The 18,896-nt window shown below is 42.4% G+C and overlaps 1 protein-coding gene across 1 annotated transcript in view; it reads left to right on the forward strand.

The window, feature by feature from the left end:
* Positions 1–18,896, forward strand: part of grik2 (glutamate receptor, ionotropic, kainate 2) — a 156,887-nt gene that overhangs the window by 46,916 nt on the left and 91,075 nt on the right. The window contains exons 3-5 of the mRNA XM_036539268.1: positions 7,261–7,428; positions 9,050–9,307; positions 17,208–17,389. Of these exons, the coding sequence (XP_036395161.1) occupies positions 7,261–7,428; positions 9,050–9,307; positions 17,208–17,389 (608 nt within the window). The remainder of the gene's footprint in view (positions 1–7,260; positions 7,429–9,049; positions 9,308–17,207; positions 17,390–18,896) is intronic.

Below are 18,896 nucleotides of genomic sequence, written 5' to 3' on the forward strand. Positions count from 1 at the left end.
TTCAGAGGAGCACTGTCTCCCTTTGTTTTGCATGATATTTTGTTTCGTGATATTGAGATTTGTTTCACGTGGCGAGATTCTATCAGAATAAGCTCTTCAGAAACCAAGTCTCTGTAGGCGATGCGCGAGAGAGAGAGGGAGACACAGTGAGGGAGAGAGAGTACAGCAGATAAAGAAAGAGGGAGAAAGAGGAAGCGGGAAGAAAAAGGAAGAATGTGGGAGGGCATGAGGGAGAAAGCGAGTGAAAGTGAGAGGGAAGGAGGGGGAGTGGAAGGAGGAGAGAGAGAAGGAAGGAAATAAGAAATAGGGGAGAAAGGAAGGGAGCGTGGGATGGGGAAAGATAGACAAAAAAAGAAGGAGAATGAGAAAGAGGCATTTGCTGGCAGCCCCTCTCACCAGGAGCATCACACCAGCATCCTCTCAGCTGCTGCAAAAAAGCTGCTCTCAGAAAATCATAATGCTGTTGGGTTGAAAAACAGCGATTGCAGAAAAACTCACAAATGGAACAGAGAACATAATATGAGACATAACATGTAGAGAACATCCAGTTACTGCTGGGACTACAGTATGCAGCCCCACTTTCTATTCATGCCCACTTGAAGACTAATAAGACCAACACAATGGAATAAAGAATAAGAATGGGCTTGCACACATTCGGTTTCAAAGAACCAACATCCTATGATCATTTTATTCAAAGCAGAAGCAGCAATACGTTCGCTTTAAAATATGTGGTACCATGTCATTATAAATGGGTTGATATTAACTGCTATCTGTGTAAGTGTTGCTAAGCCCTAATAATGCATACTTAAAAGTGAAGATCTGCATTTTTTATTCCACGTTACATTATAGGAGGATGAATGGCCATGTGAGAGGAAGAAGAAGCGATTTCTCAAGTTACTTTTTTTCACCTTTTGGGACTTCAGTTATACTTCACACAAAGCACCCTCTATCTACTCTGCACATGCAGAAATGGATAAGCTTGAAGGAGGCAAGGCAAAGAAGTACCTTTCAACTCCTAATTGTAATTTCTTGTAAATTACTCTGGAGCATCTGCAAAATGAATAAATGTAATATGTAATGTAATTGTTCTGAATCTCTTTTTGATTATGTTTTGCTACGATTAATAAGCATTTCAGTCTAGATGAGGATCATGGATTGGGAAGCTATTTCTCTTTTTCTTGATTGCAAATAATGGGGTGGTGCTACCTCTGTGCATCTTGCTAAATAATTTGAATTGCAACAAAGACGTGAGGTAACATGGAGTAATTTTGATTCTGAGAGACTGAAGTTTTAACTTTACAGTGATCTTTTTGTTGGCATTGAAATTTGCATGCAAAGAGCACAGATGTTAGATAATGCTACATTAGATGCACTTAGTATAAAAGGGATCAGTTATTGAAGATGCTTATGTAAATTAAGCACAATTTTTAATCATGCAAAACAGTCACAAACATGCTTAGGACAATTAGTATATTAAATGCAAAAGTTTTTTGCCTCCACCATTTAAACCTCAAAAACTTCCAACTGTTGTACACACTCCTCTTAAGCTGGTCTCTACAGACTTTGCTCACAAGCAACTAGCCCCCGGTCTACAGAAGGTTGTGAGTTCTCTACCCTTTCTAAGGCAGACATTTATACAGTGACAGTGTTAATAAAGATGGAGCATGTTCTACGGGAACGTTATGCTACACCGATATTCTGACACGGACAGCCATCAAGCTGTCAAAATCTCAGGGAGTGAGCAGGCGAGAGAGAAAGAGAGTGAGCGAGAGAGAGTACCTTATTTTTCACATAAATAATTCATATTCTAAAGAAACATCAAACTGAAATTGACTTGATTTTCGATTAATTTTCGAGTGTGTTTTTTTATGGAATGAAATTGAGATGGATGATGTTTCATAGTTAAATCCCCCACAGTGACCGCCTATCTTGTCACATTTGGAATGCAGGAAGATAATTCAGCATTTCCTAGTTACTCTACTAAATATGATTTTTGTTCCAGCAGGAAATGGCAGAATGGTGTATGTCCTCACCTCTGATCTCATTTGAGGGCAAAAAGTTGCACAGATTGTACAAACATGGTTTAAAACCACTTGATGGACACAGACGCACATGCACGCACACGCACACACACACACACACACACACACACACACAGACAAGTTTCCCTTTACTGCCATCTCTCACTTTAAACTTCAGCGTACCTGCCGCACATGGAATCCACCTCCTAGTGCATGGCCGGATACCACAGTTTTTCTAGTGTGGCAACTGAGAAACAAAGCTATTTCAGCAAACCAACAGCATTAATGCTATCAATAGACCGGATTACTGAATTCATTCATCAACGGCAGACTTTCCTTTTTGCCTGAGCACAACGCACCGTTTTGCTGGGATAAGATCCAGCGCATCTATTGATTTCAGAAGACTGCAGAGTGAATTGAAGGAATGAAATGAATGTGCTGATTAATTTCAGAATAAATGTATTCCCTTTTACAAGTTCTTTAAAGCGACAGAAGTTAAAAGGCACGCGGGGTTGTTACTAGAGAAAACAACACCGGGGTAATGGCAGGACAAGTATGGTAGGACATACCAATCACTTATGTATATGCCTGTAGTAAACTCAAGATAAACTCAAGGATCACAACATTTGCTTTAAATTCTATGGTGGCATTTACCTGCACCTGAGTGCGTTGACACCAGGAAACGGTTACTACCCACTAGTCTAGATAGGCAGTAGATAGGCTATTTTGTCATATGTTGTCAGCAATGCTTTATAGTTCATTGTATTCCTCTTTGGTTATGGAGTTCCAGCAACATTTAGAGTTGCAATGGTGTTTATTTTAGTTTATTCTATAAGTGCATTATGCTGTTCACAAATGAAAAGGAAATGACACATCTCTTTGATCCCAAATATGAAAAAAATATTATTACACTATATTATACAGTCTGTGTTGCTTTATATTTTAAAACATGAAGGTAATTGTATTAAGTTAGTCATTTTCTGAGTTGGTTCATGAACCTGATGAAAGGGAGGGTAAAAACTGGCCTGTTAACCCATTTAGGATGGCACTGCAAGATTACCCCTGTTTTCGAAAGTGGCTGGGCTGGGATCACCCCTCTGTTGCAATCTGAGACCCCCATCAAATCTCTTTCCTAAAATGTACTGAATGCAAGCCAATATCGTTCTCCTTACTGTAATGAGCCAATCCGAGAACACAGTAATAATGATGCCAGTGTGACAAGGTGCAGACGGGAGACCCTGGCACACCTTTTTCGGCCTCCTACCTTTCAGTCTTATAAGCCTCCACCGGTTATATTCTGTAGAGAAAGTGAGATGTGATGAATACTCTGTCCAATGGCCCTCTTGGTATTTACATGGCTATTTTCAAAGGACCTGGATCCGTCTAGACGTATTTCTGCCCTTTGCAGAAGATCATGCAAATGCATTTTCGTGTTTCTCTTTTTTTCAGCATTTAACATTCTGGTCACCCTAATCCGGCACGATAAAGCACAGTCTGTTTTATATTCGTCTGAGCATTTGTTCTAATTGTATTTGGCTGGAGGAGATGGTTCTAACAGAAGTACTTATTTATATATTTACCACTCAAAAAGATATCAACTGCCCAAGGACAGAAATGACTTTTTTTATTCAGGAGTGTGATGGTTCTGTTCGCGTTCACGATGCGGAAAGGGAAGAGCCAAGAGGAGGCTCTGTTTTTGTTTTCTTTGCTTTGATTTCGAACACTCATTTAATTTCATTGCAATTCATTTAGCTGAATGTCACAGGGGCCCTATCAAACTATGGCACGAAGCAGGGAGAAAGATGTCACTTTGCCTTGGTAACAGACTCGATCCGTCATATTCAGGGCTTCCAATGTTTGACTGATGCCCCTCCACCCCCCCCCCCCCCAACTCCTGTTTTCATGGTCATCATGTTGGTACCTTATTTAAAAAGTGCCCCTGTGTTACTAATGGTTAATCTGTGAACTCACAGTTTCACATGCAGTATGCTTCAAATGCCTGATGAGGGAAGTTATTTTCAAACAGCTTATTCAGTAATTAAATTTTGAAATCATTAGCAGGGTGAGGATATCTGGTGTTATTACCAATAGATCTGCTTTCTGTTGGTTCTTGTCTTTAAGGGAGAGTGGTATTCAAAACACGAACACTCAGCTCCCTTGGTTTAGTTTTACTGAGAGAATAGTGCCCATGTATTTCTTAGTTCTGGCTTTAATGACAAACATCAGCATCAAGGGCATTTTATATGACTTGCATCTGGCACATTATCCATTTTTACATCTCTATATCTTGTGGTGTAAATCAGGGTAAACAACATCATCATCCCAGGTGATTTTTTTTCCTGCCAAGATCAGGTCCATAGCTGCTACTACACCATCTGATGATTATAAACACACCTCCAAACAGAATTACTGTAAGAGCACACGAGGGTAGGGCTTGTGTGCGGCAGAATAAAAAATGTATTGAAAGGTATTTTACATGTGAATGCGGCCTGCCCAGTCAATAACCAAGCCAGCCAGAGTGAATATATATTGATGCCGAAGGAAGCTGAAGAGGACAAAGATAGTAGTGCCATTTGTTCTCTTGTGTTTGCCAAAATGGGCTTTGAGAAGTAACTGCATGCTCTTATTTAGCACGCAGCTGGGTAAATATTGTGATGTTTCCTGCACACAATGGAATTGATCCTAGTATGCGGCATTGTTTGGCTAATAATTCGAGCCTGCTGGATTCTGTATTGATTGCCCCTGGCGGGCTGCGATGTGTAGAGAGGGCCGGCCCCCCCCCAGGTGTCTGTTCCCTGCTTGTGATCAGCAGTGTGTGACAGGTCAAAAAGCGATCGCTCGCTGCGGAACCCCTTGATGGATCGCCATGGTAACATCACTGCCATGATCACAGAAGTAGAGCAGCTAGAATGTTCAGCTCATTAAAAAAAAAAAAAAAAAAAACAGCAACCATAATATGTATTCAAGGGCCAAGCTATCACACTGGACAGGATGCACTTAGAAACTTTATTTTCAAACATTTATCCACTTACAATACTAGCCATAGTACTGTAGCAGCAGTGGCTTAAGAGCTACAAATAGGTACTCATAATGATTCACTTCAAATGGATAATGACTGTAAACCTGTTTACCCTGATTTCTGTTAGTATTATTTATTGTCAGTTCAGTATTTTTAATCTAATTCAATTAATTCATTATATTTTGACCCAACAGCAGCTGTTTTCTTTTTTACTTAATTGTTCCTAATGTGATAGCATTACCTTGGTGCACCGCAAATTAATTAATTGTAATCATAACAAAGACAGTGGGTTACGTTAAATAATTTTCATTACAAACAAAGAGATCAAAGATTATTTTATCTTAAAACCAATTGTTTTTTTGTTGTTATAACTGAAATGATTTCATGCAGGGGCCTCAAAGGCAGACCTACCACATCAGAAGCAGCTGAGCAAAAAGGAACGAGAGGCTAATGGGTGATTCTCCTTTTAAAGCGGCAAGCTTGCTAATTGCGCAAAACAATCAAAAACAGGTTTGGGATCATTATCAGATGCAGGTTACATCTCACCAGCTGCCACTGGCAGGTTGTTATAAATTTCATGTGCATCCATTTGGGATGCTGTTTTGGAGTCCAATTTCAAGCAATTCAGCCATTCTACATCTGTAGTTGCGCTGGGGTCAGCTGATCTGTGACCCGCTTAAAGACCTGTTCACCTCTGACCTCTGTGACCTTTAAGCTGGTGCTCATTGACAGACTGGGTCAATACTGCTTTTGAGGCATGCTTTAACCATGTACTGTATAACAAGGGTTAACTCCTTCCATGTCTGAATTGTCAGCCTGACATCCACTATCCTACATTACGAGCAGGATAGTGGATTCAAAGGCACAGTGCCTATCACTGGGCAACACTGTGGAGTAGATCTGGGCTCATAACCTGGAGGTTGCTGGTTTGATTCCCCAGTAGGCCGCTGTTGCTGCATTCTGGGGCAAGGTTCTTAACCTAAATTATCAGAGTAAATATTTAGCTGTTTAAATGCATAACATGAAAATTGTCAGCAATGGAAGCTGCTATGGAGCGTCTGCTAAGCAAATATAATGAATGACCTTGCAAACACTCAAACAGTAGTAGCCATGATGATGTCATCTTTCTTCTGATCTCACTGCAGTCAAATATACTCATCCTAGATCTGTGACCATGTGGCCACCTATACACCCTTTGCTTCAGGCACAGCTGATTTAATTTCTATGGTAACTTACTTTGACAGACAAAAAAGTGTTTTGCACCATTTACTTTTATGAAATAAGGTTACAGACACCCAGGCCTCCAAATATAGTACATGCAGTCTAACGTACAGTTATTAATTCCTTCAAACTCATTATGACATGCAAAATAGATTCCCCCCATGGGAAGAATACTAATTAGGGATTTTTCCACCACTTTCATTGCCGCTAGTTGCCCCTTTCACATTGTTTACTGAAGAAGCACACATTATAGCTCACTCTCTCTGCAATTTATGCATTTTTAAATATTTTTCCTTTAAATTGAAAATAAAGGGGATTCCAGAATTTTCATACTGATGAAAAGAATGAATAATTTGTGCCTGACGTTTTAGAGGCTTACAATATGGAGAGACGAAGAAATGAACATGAAATGGACACAAATGAATTAATTCACTTTTTCAGATCTTATAGTTATATTTCATGGGTACTTTTGTCCTGGCATGTCACAGGTTAAAAAAGTGAACGTGATCAAAGGTAAAACTGAAAACAGAACAAATAAGCTAACGACCCAGAAACGGCTTGAAACTAGGATCGTAAAAACAGTTTTAATCCCACGCCCCAGGTGATTGCTGACGTCCAGTGAACCAATGCGAAGAGGCCCAGAGCCGGCCCGAATAAAACACCTCAATCTCTTTCTGTAATGCGCCGTTGCTCCTCCCCCGTTTACTGCACTGACTGATTGATTGGCCAGCCAATCAAAGTGCATCGATCCCATAATTCCCCTCCCCGTCCATTTGTCTTTCTTGACTGTCAAAGGGATTCAGCGGAGTGCTGTAATGGTACTGCAGGCACACTTACAAGCAAGTGAGTGTACTATATGAACTGTGTACACGCCTCACACTCTGGCACGTTTGGTTTTGACCTGGGTGAAAAATATTTTCAAATAAAAAACTTTACCAGCTTCTGTAATGAAAAGCAGAGAAATGAATTAACGCTTATTTTCCCTCTTTTTTCTCACAGGAGGAATATTTGAATCCATTGAAAGTGGTCCTTCAGGAGCTGAAGAGCTGGCCTTTAAATTTGCTTTAAACACAATCAACAGAAACAGAACCCTACTGCCAAACACAACGCTAACCTACGACATACAGAGGATAAACATCTATGATAGCTTCGAAGCTTCGAGAAAAGGTAAAGTGGGTTGGATTTCAGTCTTGACAACTTTTTTACTCCCTTCCCAATCTAACCACAGTCCCTGATGCAAATACAGCAAATTGCATCCCATTTCTCATTCTCTGATTTCTCTCCATGCTTCGGCTGGTCTGCGTAACATACTCATTTGGACAAACACTGATTTACATTTTCTGTGATCAATTCCAGTGTCACATTTTAAAGTAAAATATGATGCGGAGGGTGAAGTTCGCCAGTTGCTTGAGTGGCGCATTTCTCGTTCATTTGCATTGCAAATACGTTTTTTCGTGGCAGCCGCTGAATGTGTTGCCGAACGTCGGTCCGGAATAATTACAATCAAGCGTGGAGAAAGGCCTGGAAGCCGGAATGAATGTAAACAGGAACAATTGATTAGCCTTCGGTAATGAGTCAGCACTAACTCCGAGGCCCATCAGTCAGATGGGGGACTGTTTTATGAACAGCAATAATCTGCAATTTTTCCAGCATACACAGGGGTGATGTTTTGAAGCCTCTCCTTGAGCTCAGTACACAACACCTGTCTTTTTTGTCACAAGCGTTTGGCTATTTTTGCCTTTTTATTATTTATGAAGGGTCTGAGATGACACATTTTATGCTGTTCAAACAAGGTCTTACAATGCAAGTTGCATTGTTTAAGCTTTGCAACGTTAATCTATGCCTCCAAGACTTCTCTCAAGGATAAAGCACCTTCATACATATTTTATATATGAAAAATGTAAACTAAGCTTGAAACTTGAGATGGGGTGATCTCCCTTTTCATCCTCATGATCCTCTTTTTTTTTTTTTTTTTGAAAGCCAACAATAGGGCTTTATTTGGGAGACTCTCACCCGAAAGTGGATTAGCTTCTACCGAAAAAGCAGTGCAGTCATTTCAGATAATGAATGCATTACACCTGCTTTGCAAGAACTCAGACATAACACTAGTGTGATTGGTCTTCACATCACAGTGGCCTCTTAACTGTGTAATTACATATTTATACTTTCTGAGTTCTCAGGTGGAGAGGATTTTTGGTTCAAAAGTGTCCACTTTGGTTCAAAAGTGTCCACTTCTCAAGATGAACCACTAAATAAAACTTAATATCTTAAATCCATATTCATACATTAACTGTTGCCTTTTTCAAGAAATCCTCTCACATTCAATAGTGTCTGTTAAAAATAAACATGAACTTTTCTAAATTTATTTAGTTTGTATACCTTGATGCATCTTTTATTTTTTTATTTTTATTTTATTTTTTAAAAACTGATAACAACCAAATTTATCATTCATGGCTTGAAAAATCAGCCTGATAAGAAATACATTAGAAGTACTCACAAGTGTAATTACACAGAAACAAGGCTTGTTAATTGTTAAAGTGTTAAAGTGACTTCAAAGAAATTATGTCTGATGTGAAGAGCCAAAAGGTAAATTACAAAGATTACAAAAAATCTCAAATATCAATTCCTGTTACCCATCAACTATGAAGACAACTGGATAGTTAAAGAGCTGAAGAGCAGGCAGTCCATGGCATGGTCACGTTAACAAGTAGCTTGGTTTGAACAGTACCTGCTAGCACATTCGCTCTTCTCTTCTCTCGCCATTGACAGACTTCTATCTCCTCTTCAGCCTGTGATCAGCTGTCCCTGGGTGTGGCGGCCATCTTCGGTCCCTCCCACAGCTCCTCAGCCAACGCGGTCCAGTCTATCTGCAACGCGCTGGGGGTGCCCCACATCCAGACCAAATGGAAGCACCAGGTCTCCGACAACAGGGACTCCTTCTATGTCAGCCTGTACCCCGACTTCTCCTCCCTCAGCCGGGCCATCCTGGACCTGGTGCACTTCTTCAAGTGGAAGACTGTCACTGTGGTTTACGATGACAGCACAGGTGAGGCCCTCCCGCGCCCCCCGTGCCACAAGTGCTCGGGTGAGAGGCACAGAGTGGACTGCCGTGATGGCAGCCCTAAAGACCTGGTTAAGTCTGCTACTTCAGTCTACGAGAGCTCTCTGGTCTGCTTTGATAAACTCTCCAGAGCTCTTGGACAGTGCCTCCAATGTCACTTGTCAGCAAAAATTTCAGCAGCACTCAAAACCCTGTGTGCCATACCATGAAGCATTTGAAGGGCAGTCTGTACTGCTTTCAGTTTTTAAAATCTTATATGAAGGAGACAAAGAATTTACATTAATAATTTACATTTTTCTGTTTGAAATCATTTTGAGATTTGGCTGTAATGCTCTGACTGCTACTATCAATAATATAAGTTTTAATACTGGTAGTACTGCTACTACTGGTAGTAATAATAAGACTATTTGCACTATTTAATTTTTAACAGAAGTACAGAAATTTTCTTTTGGCAGCAAATGAAACATTTGCATCTTTTATATTTGAATTCCAGCAACACGGTAATATTCCAATATAGGCCATAGCTGTCAGCTCCTAATATCAGTTTTTGGTAAAACTGCAGACAAAAGCATATGGTTTCTTTTTTAGCCAGGTTTGTTAAGTCCTGCTTCATTTAAAAACCATCCTACCTTGTTCTGTGGGCACGCTTCCAAATGCTCAGGATTGTATTCATGTGCTGAAAAATTGCATATGCATAGGGGCTTAGCCATAGCCTCTCTGCTTCCCTCATCGTTAATGCATGGGTGTTCAGTAAATATTCACAGATGTTTCCCTGCACTCAGTGTCAGCTTTATGAGTATTAAACACCTCATAAGTGTTTATTAAATAAGCCCATGAATATTCTATCCATTATATGTTTTACAACGTCAGTTAAATATATACAGTTTAACACTCTGTCTCATTTGTATCTATATCTGATTTTATGTGGATAAAGTTGTTTACAGTAATTTAAAACCCGATCTCTGTTATTAGGTATAACAGCATTGTAGCAGATCTCCTTTTCCAGAGCTCTGTTCACACAAATTTTTACACAGTATCTGTTAGTACCTGGATATTTAATGTAATATTTAGTGGCAGTTTGGGTTATTCAAAGGTGCTACAGCAGTGTCTCGCCTGGGAATGAAACCTAGAAACCTTGTTGAAGCATGTGGGTTCTGCTGCGGGCGGGTCGTTGGTTTGACAATGGTTCCTCTGGTAAAGGGAAGATCCTGAGCTCTCGAACCGACCCCCTCGGCTGAATTGATTTCCACCGGCCGTGACTCTGCTGTTATTTAAAGTGTGAACGGGCACGGCCTTCCCACAGCGGGGTTAATAGCAACTTGACTTTCCGTCACATGTTTTAAAAACGTGAATCCCCTGGGATGGCTGACAGACAGCCTTGCTCACGTCGTGGGTGTTACATATGCATATTGTTATTTCGGCAGCAGGGGTGTAGTGCAGCGTGGGATGGCAGCGCGGCACTGGTGGAGCTTCGTGTGGAGGAGACGCTGAATTGGCATTCAAGCCCGTGGGCGTTTGTTGCCCTGTTTTGGAGTAGGGAAAGAGGGGAAAAAGGTATAGCAAAATAACAATCCAAAAACTGGGGGTGCTCAGTGGCGGTGGGGGTGCCGATACGATTCCCTGCTGGGACACTGCTGTTGTACTCTCAGGCAAGGTACTTAACCCACAATTGCCTCACTAAATATCCAGCTGTATAAATGGATAACATTGTAAAAAGCTGCCACTAATGTAAGTTGCTCTGGATAAGAGCATCTGCTAAATACCAATAATGTAATGTAATGATCACGGGGGGGCAACTAATGTCCAAACAAATAGTGCAATTTTTAGAATTAAAGGACCTGACAGGAGAAGTTATCCATATCAATCATGTCAATAATGATGACCGCAACAGCAATGCACCAGCACCATCATGTAAGCAAGCAAATAAGTAAATATTACAACTGATCACGGCATGAGCTTATTAAAAAACTCTATTGAGATGTTCATCTTGGTAAAGAGGGCAGCTCTCGGGGAAGCAGGGCCCATGATGCAATCGCCCGCCATAGGTGACGTGAGGACTTACTCCAGGTGTGCTGCTGGATGCTGGCGCAGCAGCTGTTCCACAAACAAAATGGCAACAGCCTCGCTGATGCAGTCAAGTCAGGCCACCCTCTTCCTGTGGCCGCCTCTACTGTGCGATGGCGCGACAGCATCGTCTGACACTTGTAGTATGCTTTACCAGGTAACTCCCTCAGTCACAGTCATTTTTTATGTAATTCCTTCCAACCGAATTAAAGAAATAATCTCCCGTCTGGATCGGAGCCCACAAAATGCCCAGTTGATAACTGAACAGCTTTAATTACCTTTAAAGTAGCATTTTGCACATTGACTCTACCCCCTTGAGCTCTCACGGATTTAAAACCCTGCTCAGACAACATTTGCAACATTTTCACGATGTAGATGTGACGCCGAGGCCCAAATTAAAATAATTAGAAAATGGATTAATAGCATTGAAGAAATGTGATGTGCGCTGTGAATGTTTCTGAGAACAGGAACGGTGGCGCGTCCATTTGGGATTTGTTATTTCCTGTGCTTCCTTTTGGTTCACGCATTTGCTGGCTTTCCAATTAAAAGATCAATAGATCAGAACCCTTAACTTGATGCTCAGTACCCATGGGGCCATTTCTTACAACCCACGCGAAGGTAATGGTGGAACATACCGCTTTCCCATCATGCAAGGTTGCCATGTATCAGTAGGAAAACATGTGAATCAATAATTGTAATTGTACCAAGAAGCAGCAGATTAAATGTTACCAGCAGCACCGGGAAAAACCAGTGATGTCATTACAATATTTGAAGAGACTGTGTGAGGGCTGTGCATCAGTTGTGTTGTACGGTGGGACTGCAGTGAGCCTGTGGTCAGTTCCTCAAGAATCTGCTTGGTTGATTCCACAGAAAGCGACAGCCGCCCTAAGGGCCTTGTGGCTCTGGTTTCCAAGAAGTCAATAGCCACATACACAGGGGAGGGATTTAAGAGATGACAGGGATGTCATGTGACCTGCTGACCAACTGATCTGAACAATATAGCTCAAGTCATGGTACGCTGTTTTTGCAATCTATAACACCGCTATTGTACCCCGGAGAGTAGCTACAGTGTATATTACAGCTCCACTCAACAGTGTAAATGTAATTGAAACATATGAATAGCACTCCAGTTTCTCACCCTCGGCAGCAGAAGGATAATTTACTTCAAAGGGAAAGACGTGTCGTTTTTATAGATATGTGTTTGACCTGTGTACTGCTGACATTTCTTTAATTGTGTTAGTTTAAAGGTCAATGTAGACAGCATTATAATGGCATGTTCCTGGAAGAAGTGTTTGATTGTGTGACTGTAATCGCGAGGGGGTTACTTCAGTAAAACAGACGACAGACAACCCGAACGTTTCATTTCCCCCCCCCCTTTTTTCCCATTTTCAGAAGCGTATTATGCAGTGAGGAAAGGCTTGCGGTTGCAGCGGCTTCTCTACAGCTGACCTTTCTGCGGCGTTTTGGGAGGGCGGGAGCGGAGGGGAGCGTCGTGGCCCCGTTTCGCTCCCCCGCTTCGCAATAAGCGCAGGAGACCGTGTCCGCCCCCTGTCAGAGGCGCTGCGGAAATCGATAGCTTCTCCTGTGTTTACTCAGAGAGCGGAGTCCTCCAAGTGGGGCTTCAAAATGAGGCAACAACTTGAATATGAGTGAGCGGCGCTGGAAGCGATCCAGAGGGGTCCCCCCCGGCTCCTTGGGTAATCTATTTCAATTTGATCTGTGCGAGCACACCGGTCCGACTCCGCCGTCCGTAGTGGCGAATTAAAAACTGGAAACTTGCTACCCCCATCATACGCTCCGCTGCCATGTTTAGGACCACTCGAAGGCCCCCGCGTCGGCCCCCGCGTCGGCCGCTTTTCTGTAATAATTTAGCATTGCGGCGTCCCTTTTTTCTTTCAAGTGCCGTGATAATTTCAGGTTGCTTCTCTTACTTTTTTTTCTTTTAGCACTGCAGTAATTTAAATTATTCAGCCTACGGGGAGAGGGCAGCGATTATCCAATGGCTGTATCCAGAGATTAGGTCACAGTTGACACTTTGAGATTATGGAGGCCGGTGTCAGTTTGACTGTTTGATTGAGCAGATTTAATGAGTGCTGACTGTACAAATTGGCCATTTGGGCATTTTGTGCATTTGAGCATGTGGGATAACACAAGTGGCTGTAAGAAAGATGTGAAAACCCTATTTGGATTCCAGTGCTAGAAGGGCATCCTTTTTTTTTGGGGGGGGGGGGGTTAATAGGAAAAAGGATTTTGTTGGACACAAAATACATTTTCTAATACCTTTGTACAGAATTTAAGGAGTCTACATTCATTCAAACTGAAAAACATGTACAGTTCTTTGATAGACAGACTCTTTGATACTTGTTGTTGAGTCTGACAGATCTATGGTGCAATTACACCAGTTTTATCAGTACAAAACCTTCTCTTTAAGTTTCTGATGATAAAACATGAAATCTCTGGCCAGATGTTCCCAGACACGCTGCAATTTCCATAGAATGTGTGTTACAGAACTGCAGTACTTGAATAGGAATTGCAGTTACCAAAGTCGTGGGTGCTGAAGGACAGGTTTTCTCATCTGTCGGGCAATTCCTTTATAGAGCTTTGAATGGTCTCGAATTTGTAAGGAGAGGGAGGGGAATTAAATTAATGCGAGAATGAACGCGTGCGTGTGTGTAATTTCAGAAAATGAATGCTTGGGTGTTCCCGAACGACTATTAAAACCTTTGACCGGAAACGTGTTTTAATCTTTTTTCAATTTGTTCAACACGTTTAATCGAACATAAATAAAATAGGGGTTGCGGTGCTGCGGCGTTGACCCTGACCGCAGCATTCTGCGCAAGCCAAGTGAGTCATTGGCGAGGACTGCTGCCCGTTAACTCCTTCCCTTGTATCCCAGAATTCAAAGCTGCATCACAGGGACAGGGAGTGCTGACTGCTGACAGGGATCCGAGTCTCTCAGGTCCTCCTCCTCGGAATCAGCAGGGCGCTGCGAGAAGGGTCACCCCCCCCCCCCCCCCCCCCCCAAACACTCCCTCCATAACAAAGTTCAGGGCTTTGTTTCAGCAATGTAATCATTACGGTTATTTATCAACGCCTCTTCTCCTGCGCTCTCAAGAATCTCCCTGCGATTGAGAGGAGAGCTCCTGACGGGCAGCTAATAAACGGTCTGAGAGGATGAAATATTCATGCCGAGTTAAATTCGGATCCAGGAGAAGTCAGGAGACATTAGACACAGTCAATAAAGATCACAACTGACAGTTGTTTTTTTTTTTCTTTCCCCCCTCATCCCCTTCATTCCCCTGTGAATCTCCTGGTTTTACTAACACATATTGGGTAGATTGCACCTGCGTGAATGGCAAGAGATAGACTGTGGTATGAGAGAAACTCAGACTTGTTTTTAGGAAACTGGGGATGGAGACAGCTTTAAGATGTAATCTAACAGCACGCCAATGACTGACGTTTATTCTCTGGTTGTTTTAATCACTCATAGAACGCTATTCCAGCTCCCAGCCTCCTGGGCTATGGAGTAAACACACGCTGGAAGTTAGAAGAACAAATCAAAACACAGACAGACAGTTCAATAGAAGGAAAGGGAAACACGTCCCTTACTCTATCCTAATTCAGAACAAGGCTACAGTGAGTACACACACACATAAACACACTAGTAGAACTGAACAATTAACAACAAGCAAAAACGTTACAAAAGGTGATGATAGCACTTGAAGAATACACCTCATCACCAGTTAACTTTGGCAATATGCAACATCGATGGGCCTCACTACCCCATAATCAAGACACCTGGAAATACAACTTGCCATTATAAAGTTCCAGTTAGTTATCTGTGCAGTTGATGGGTATTCATGATAATGTCCTCCCTCTGCTTCATAAACCATAGTGTCAACCCTGCTATGGAATGTCTGTGTTATGTTTAAGATGTGGGTCACATCGCTCCGGACCACTGAATGAACACTCTTAGTGCGGGGGGTCAGACCAGGGGTGGGGGAGCGTGTGTAGTTAACCTCCAATGGAATGTTGAAATTGAGGTTACTGCGAGGTCATGGATCGGCCCTGCCCCATCCTACATCAACTGGCTATCTCTACTGTGGCGGAGGGACATTTCTGTTTACGCCAAGCGCCCACGTGACAGTTTGACCCCGCGGTCGACGGCCGCATCTGAGCCCGCGGCGGCACCGCTGCGCCACTTTGTCACGGCTGAGGGCGCATCATCGGGCCGCGACGGAGGGCGCCACTGTGGGCCATCATCGCCGGCGGGGGGGGGGGGGACGGGAGACGCGCTCCTAATGAAGACGCTCTGCGGAAAGGGACCGCGGTTCTGCGAGAGGGCAGGCCGGCACGCCGGTCGCGCCCCGCGGACAGCCCGCCGCCCAACAGCGCGGCGCGTTCAGCTGGAAACGGGAAGCAAATAAATAAATAGGCCGCTCCGCGAGGGGAGACAGCTTGGGACAGCTGGAGGAGGAGACGACAACATCTGGTTATGGCTTTTTAACGTCGGCAAACTTCATGCTGAGGAGCAGAATAATGTATTGGATGATTTACTCCACAAAGCTCAGGGCCCATGGCAAAATGGGGCCTCTGACACACACACCAAAACCACAAGAATGGACCCACTACAAAACAGCAGTTTCATGATGGATGTTAAGCCCACTGCCTCCTGAAATATGAAAAGACTCAAGACTGTCTTATTCTGAGACACGGACGGTCTTGACTCCGTAACTATGGCTGGAAAAAAAAAAAAAATCCACACTGATGGAAATGGAACAGACTCTTGTCTCTGGGGCGAACATGTTGCGCGGTGTTATAATAGCACGTGGGAGGCTATCAATCCAGATTTCCCTTTTGACGTTTTCGGTGTTTCCGAGTTATTTTGATTCGCACGTGACACTCAAAGGTGACATGCGATTGACGTGTTTCTGCGAGAGGAGGATGTGGGCAGACGGCTTCACGCCGAGCTCTGTAGATGGAGTCGGTCTTCCCCAGCGCACTGCCATGAGTTAAAAAACGGGAGCGTGTGCGTGTGCTTGGCTCTGCATGATGGACTCAGAGAAATGAATTTCATTAAAACTGGAATGACATTAGACATCTATTCATAGGGCCTCCTTATCTCGTTCTAATTAAAACCAAGGGAATCAAATAAATGGGATATAACTTCAATTATTGTAGTTACATATTTTTAGTTTCTTTATTGAAACAGGGAGCTGGCATTAAAATATGTCCCTTGACCTGGTAATGATACTTGATGTGCAAAGAGGACGCCCCTGAATATTCTCAAGTGCTTTATAAACATTGCCATAAGCATTTTTGGTTCAGTAGCTGTGCTGACATGGTTAAAGACTGAGTGCAACGTTTGTTTTATTTATTTATTTATTTTTTTCCCCCAAAGAATAGATCTTCCCAGACAATTTGTGACAGTATAGATTGTGAAATCAACTCCGTTGGACTTGAAGAGCAATGTTTCTGACATATTGTCTCTGAGCTTTGACAGCAATGGGTTTGAAGTCTGTATATTAAATTATATACTGAATGTCGCCAAAAGCTGATTCCTTACAAGGGTGTATTTGCCTTTGCTACCATGTTACTGTATAGTACATCTCTTTCTGCTTTTCTCTCTCTCTCTCTCTCTCTCTCTCTCTATCTGAACCTTCTTTCTGACTGTTTCTCTCTCTTGCTGTCCCTCTCCGAACCTTCTCACTCTTCTTCTTTAAACCATATCTCTCTTTGAACCTTATTTCTCCCCCCCCCCCCCCCCCCCCCCCCTCTCCAAACCTTATCTCTGTCTCTTTTCCTTCCCCTTCCTCCCCAGGTCTCATTCGGTTACAGGAGCTCATTAAGGCTCCATCTCGTTACAACATTCGGTTGAAAATCCGTCAGCTGCCGGCAGAGACGAAAGACGCCAAGCCCCTGCTGAAGGAGATGAAACGGGGGAAGGAGTTCCACGTGATCTTTGACTGCGGACACGAGATGGCCGCCGGGATCCTCAAGCAGGTGAGCATTTACGCCTCACACTCCGCTCCCCCCAAAGACCGTACCCTTCTCCTCCCACCAACCAATCTTAGTGTTCATTGCCTCTTTGCTCTGTCCCCAGAGATCTTGCCCTCACCCCTCCCCTCCCCAAACACTGCCTCCCCTTCTCTTCATACTCCACACTCCATTCCCAAAGACCATAAACAAATCCCTCCCCCAATTCTCAGTCTTTAAAAACTGACAACCTGCACACACTGCCCCTAAGACTGTTGTAGCTCCCTCACAATGCTCCATCCCAAAGACAGTCTCTCGTCACATCCCTCTCTCTCTGTTTGGTCTTGTTCTAACCACATCAGAATTACTTTGTACGATAGTGACTCTTTATGAATATTCATGAGCGGGTTATCCTTGAATACATGTATAATCTGAGTGATTGGCTGCTACAAGGATTCTACGCACACCCATAGTGACGATAATCAGGACCACATAAGTAATGGTCTCGCTGCTAATGAATATTAATGAAATTCTGCTCTCGCAGAGCCTCCTCAGGCTGAACAATGCAGGGATGGAACCTTCGGTGTGAAGTTACATCTGATACATTATCTCTGGCTGCTCTTTTCTGATTTAAAACTTAAAAAATAAGTGTTTCCTTCAGATAATAAGACACAATAAAATACATTCCATAAATGATTCTTTTGGTGTATGATGTTATGATGTTATGTATCATCGCAGTCTTATTTTGGTGTTAGGAATTAACTGGTAATGGATTGTTTGGAAGTGCAAATTTGTACTTTATCCTCTGCACCTGATGGATCTCATGGATCTCGGCATTTACCTTGATTCTTTTGGTATGGATATTTTAGTCCCAAGTAATAAAGGCAAACATTTAAAAACCTTTTGTGAAAACTGTTAAAATAAAGGCCTAATGTATTTATTCTCTCTTCAGTCATCTCATAAGTGTTATCTACAGTTTACTTGATCGTGGCAAGGTTCAGGCTCTGATATGTGTGAGTTAAGGTAGCTATGTATCCCCAAAACCAGGGGTTAGTATTTGGATGGCAGAAAATACAACATTTAAAAGAAATGGACCTTCATTCTGTTATATTAATGGAAGATACTTGTTAGCTATCTAAAACAATCTAGCTGAAGGTATAATTCACCATTCACAAGTAACTGTTTTGTCATAAGGCATCAAGACAGGAAACCATGATTAGCTAGCTCCACAGCTAAGTACTTCTGATGTACAATGATGAATAGAGCTGTGCTGTCTTCCTATAAAACTGGCCAACTAGCTTCAAGGAACAGTGCAACCTGTGAAAGGAGAGACCAAAAAGTAGCATATATAAAACTAATCTGCTAAATAATCAGTTTACAGGAATAAAAAATGATCAACTCATTTTGAATTAAATGACAGCCCTAATATTTACACATGCACATTAACTTGATGAATTTATGTTGCTTTGAGGTCTTCTGCTGTTCTTTGTATGTATTTGCATGTGCGTGAGAAAGTGTATGTAGTTGCATGTGC

This window comes from Megalops cyprinoides, chromosome 10 (assembly GCF_013368585.1).
Source record: "Megalops cyprinoides isolate fMegCyp1 chromosome 10, fMegCyp1.pri, whole genome shotgun sequence".
Classification (NCBI taxonomy): Eukaryota; Metazoa; Chordata; class Actinopteri; order Elopiformes; family Megalopidae; genus Megalops; species Megalops cyprinoides.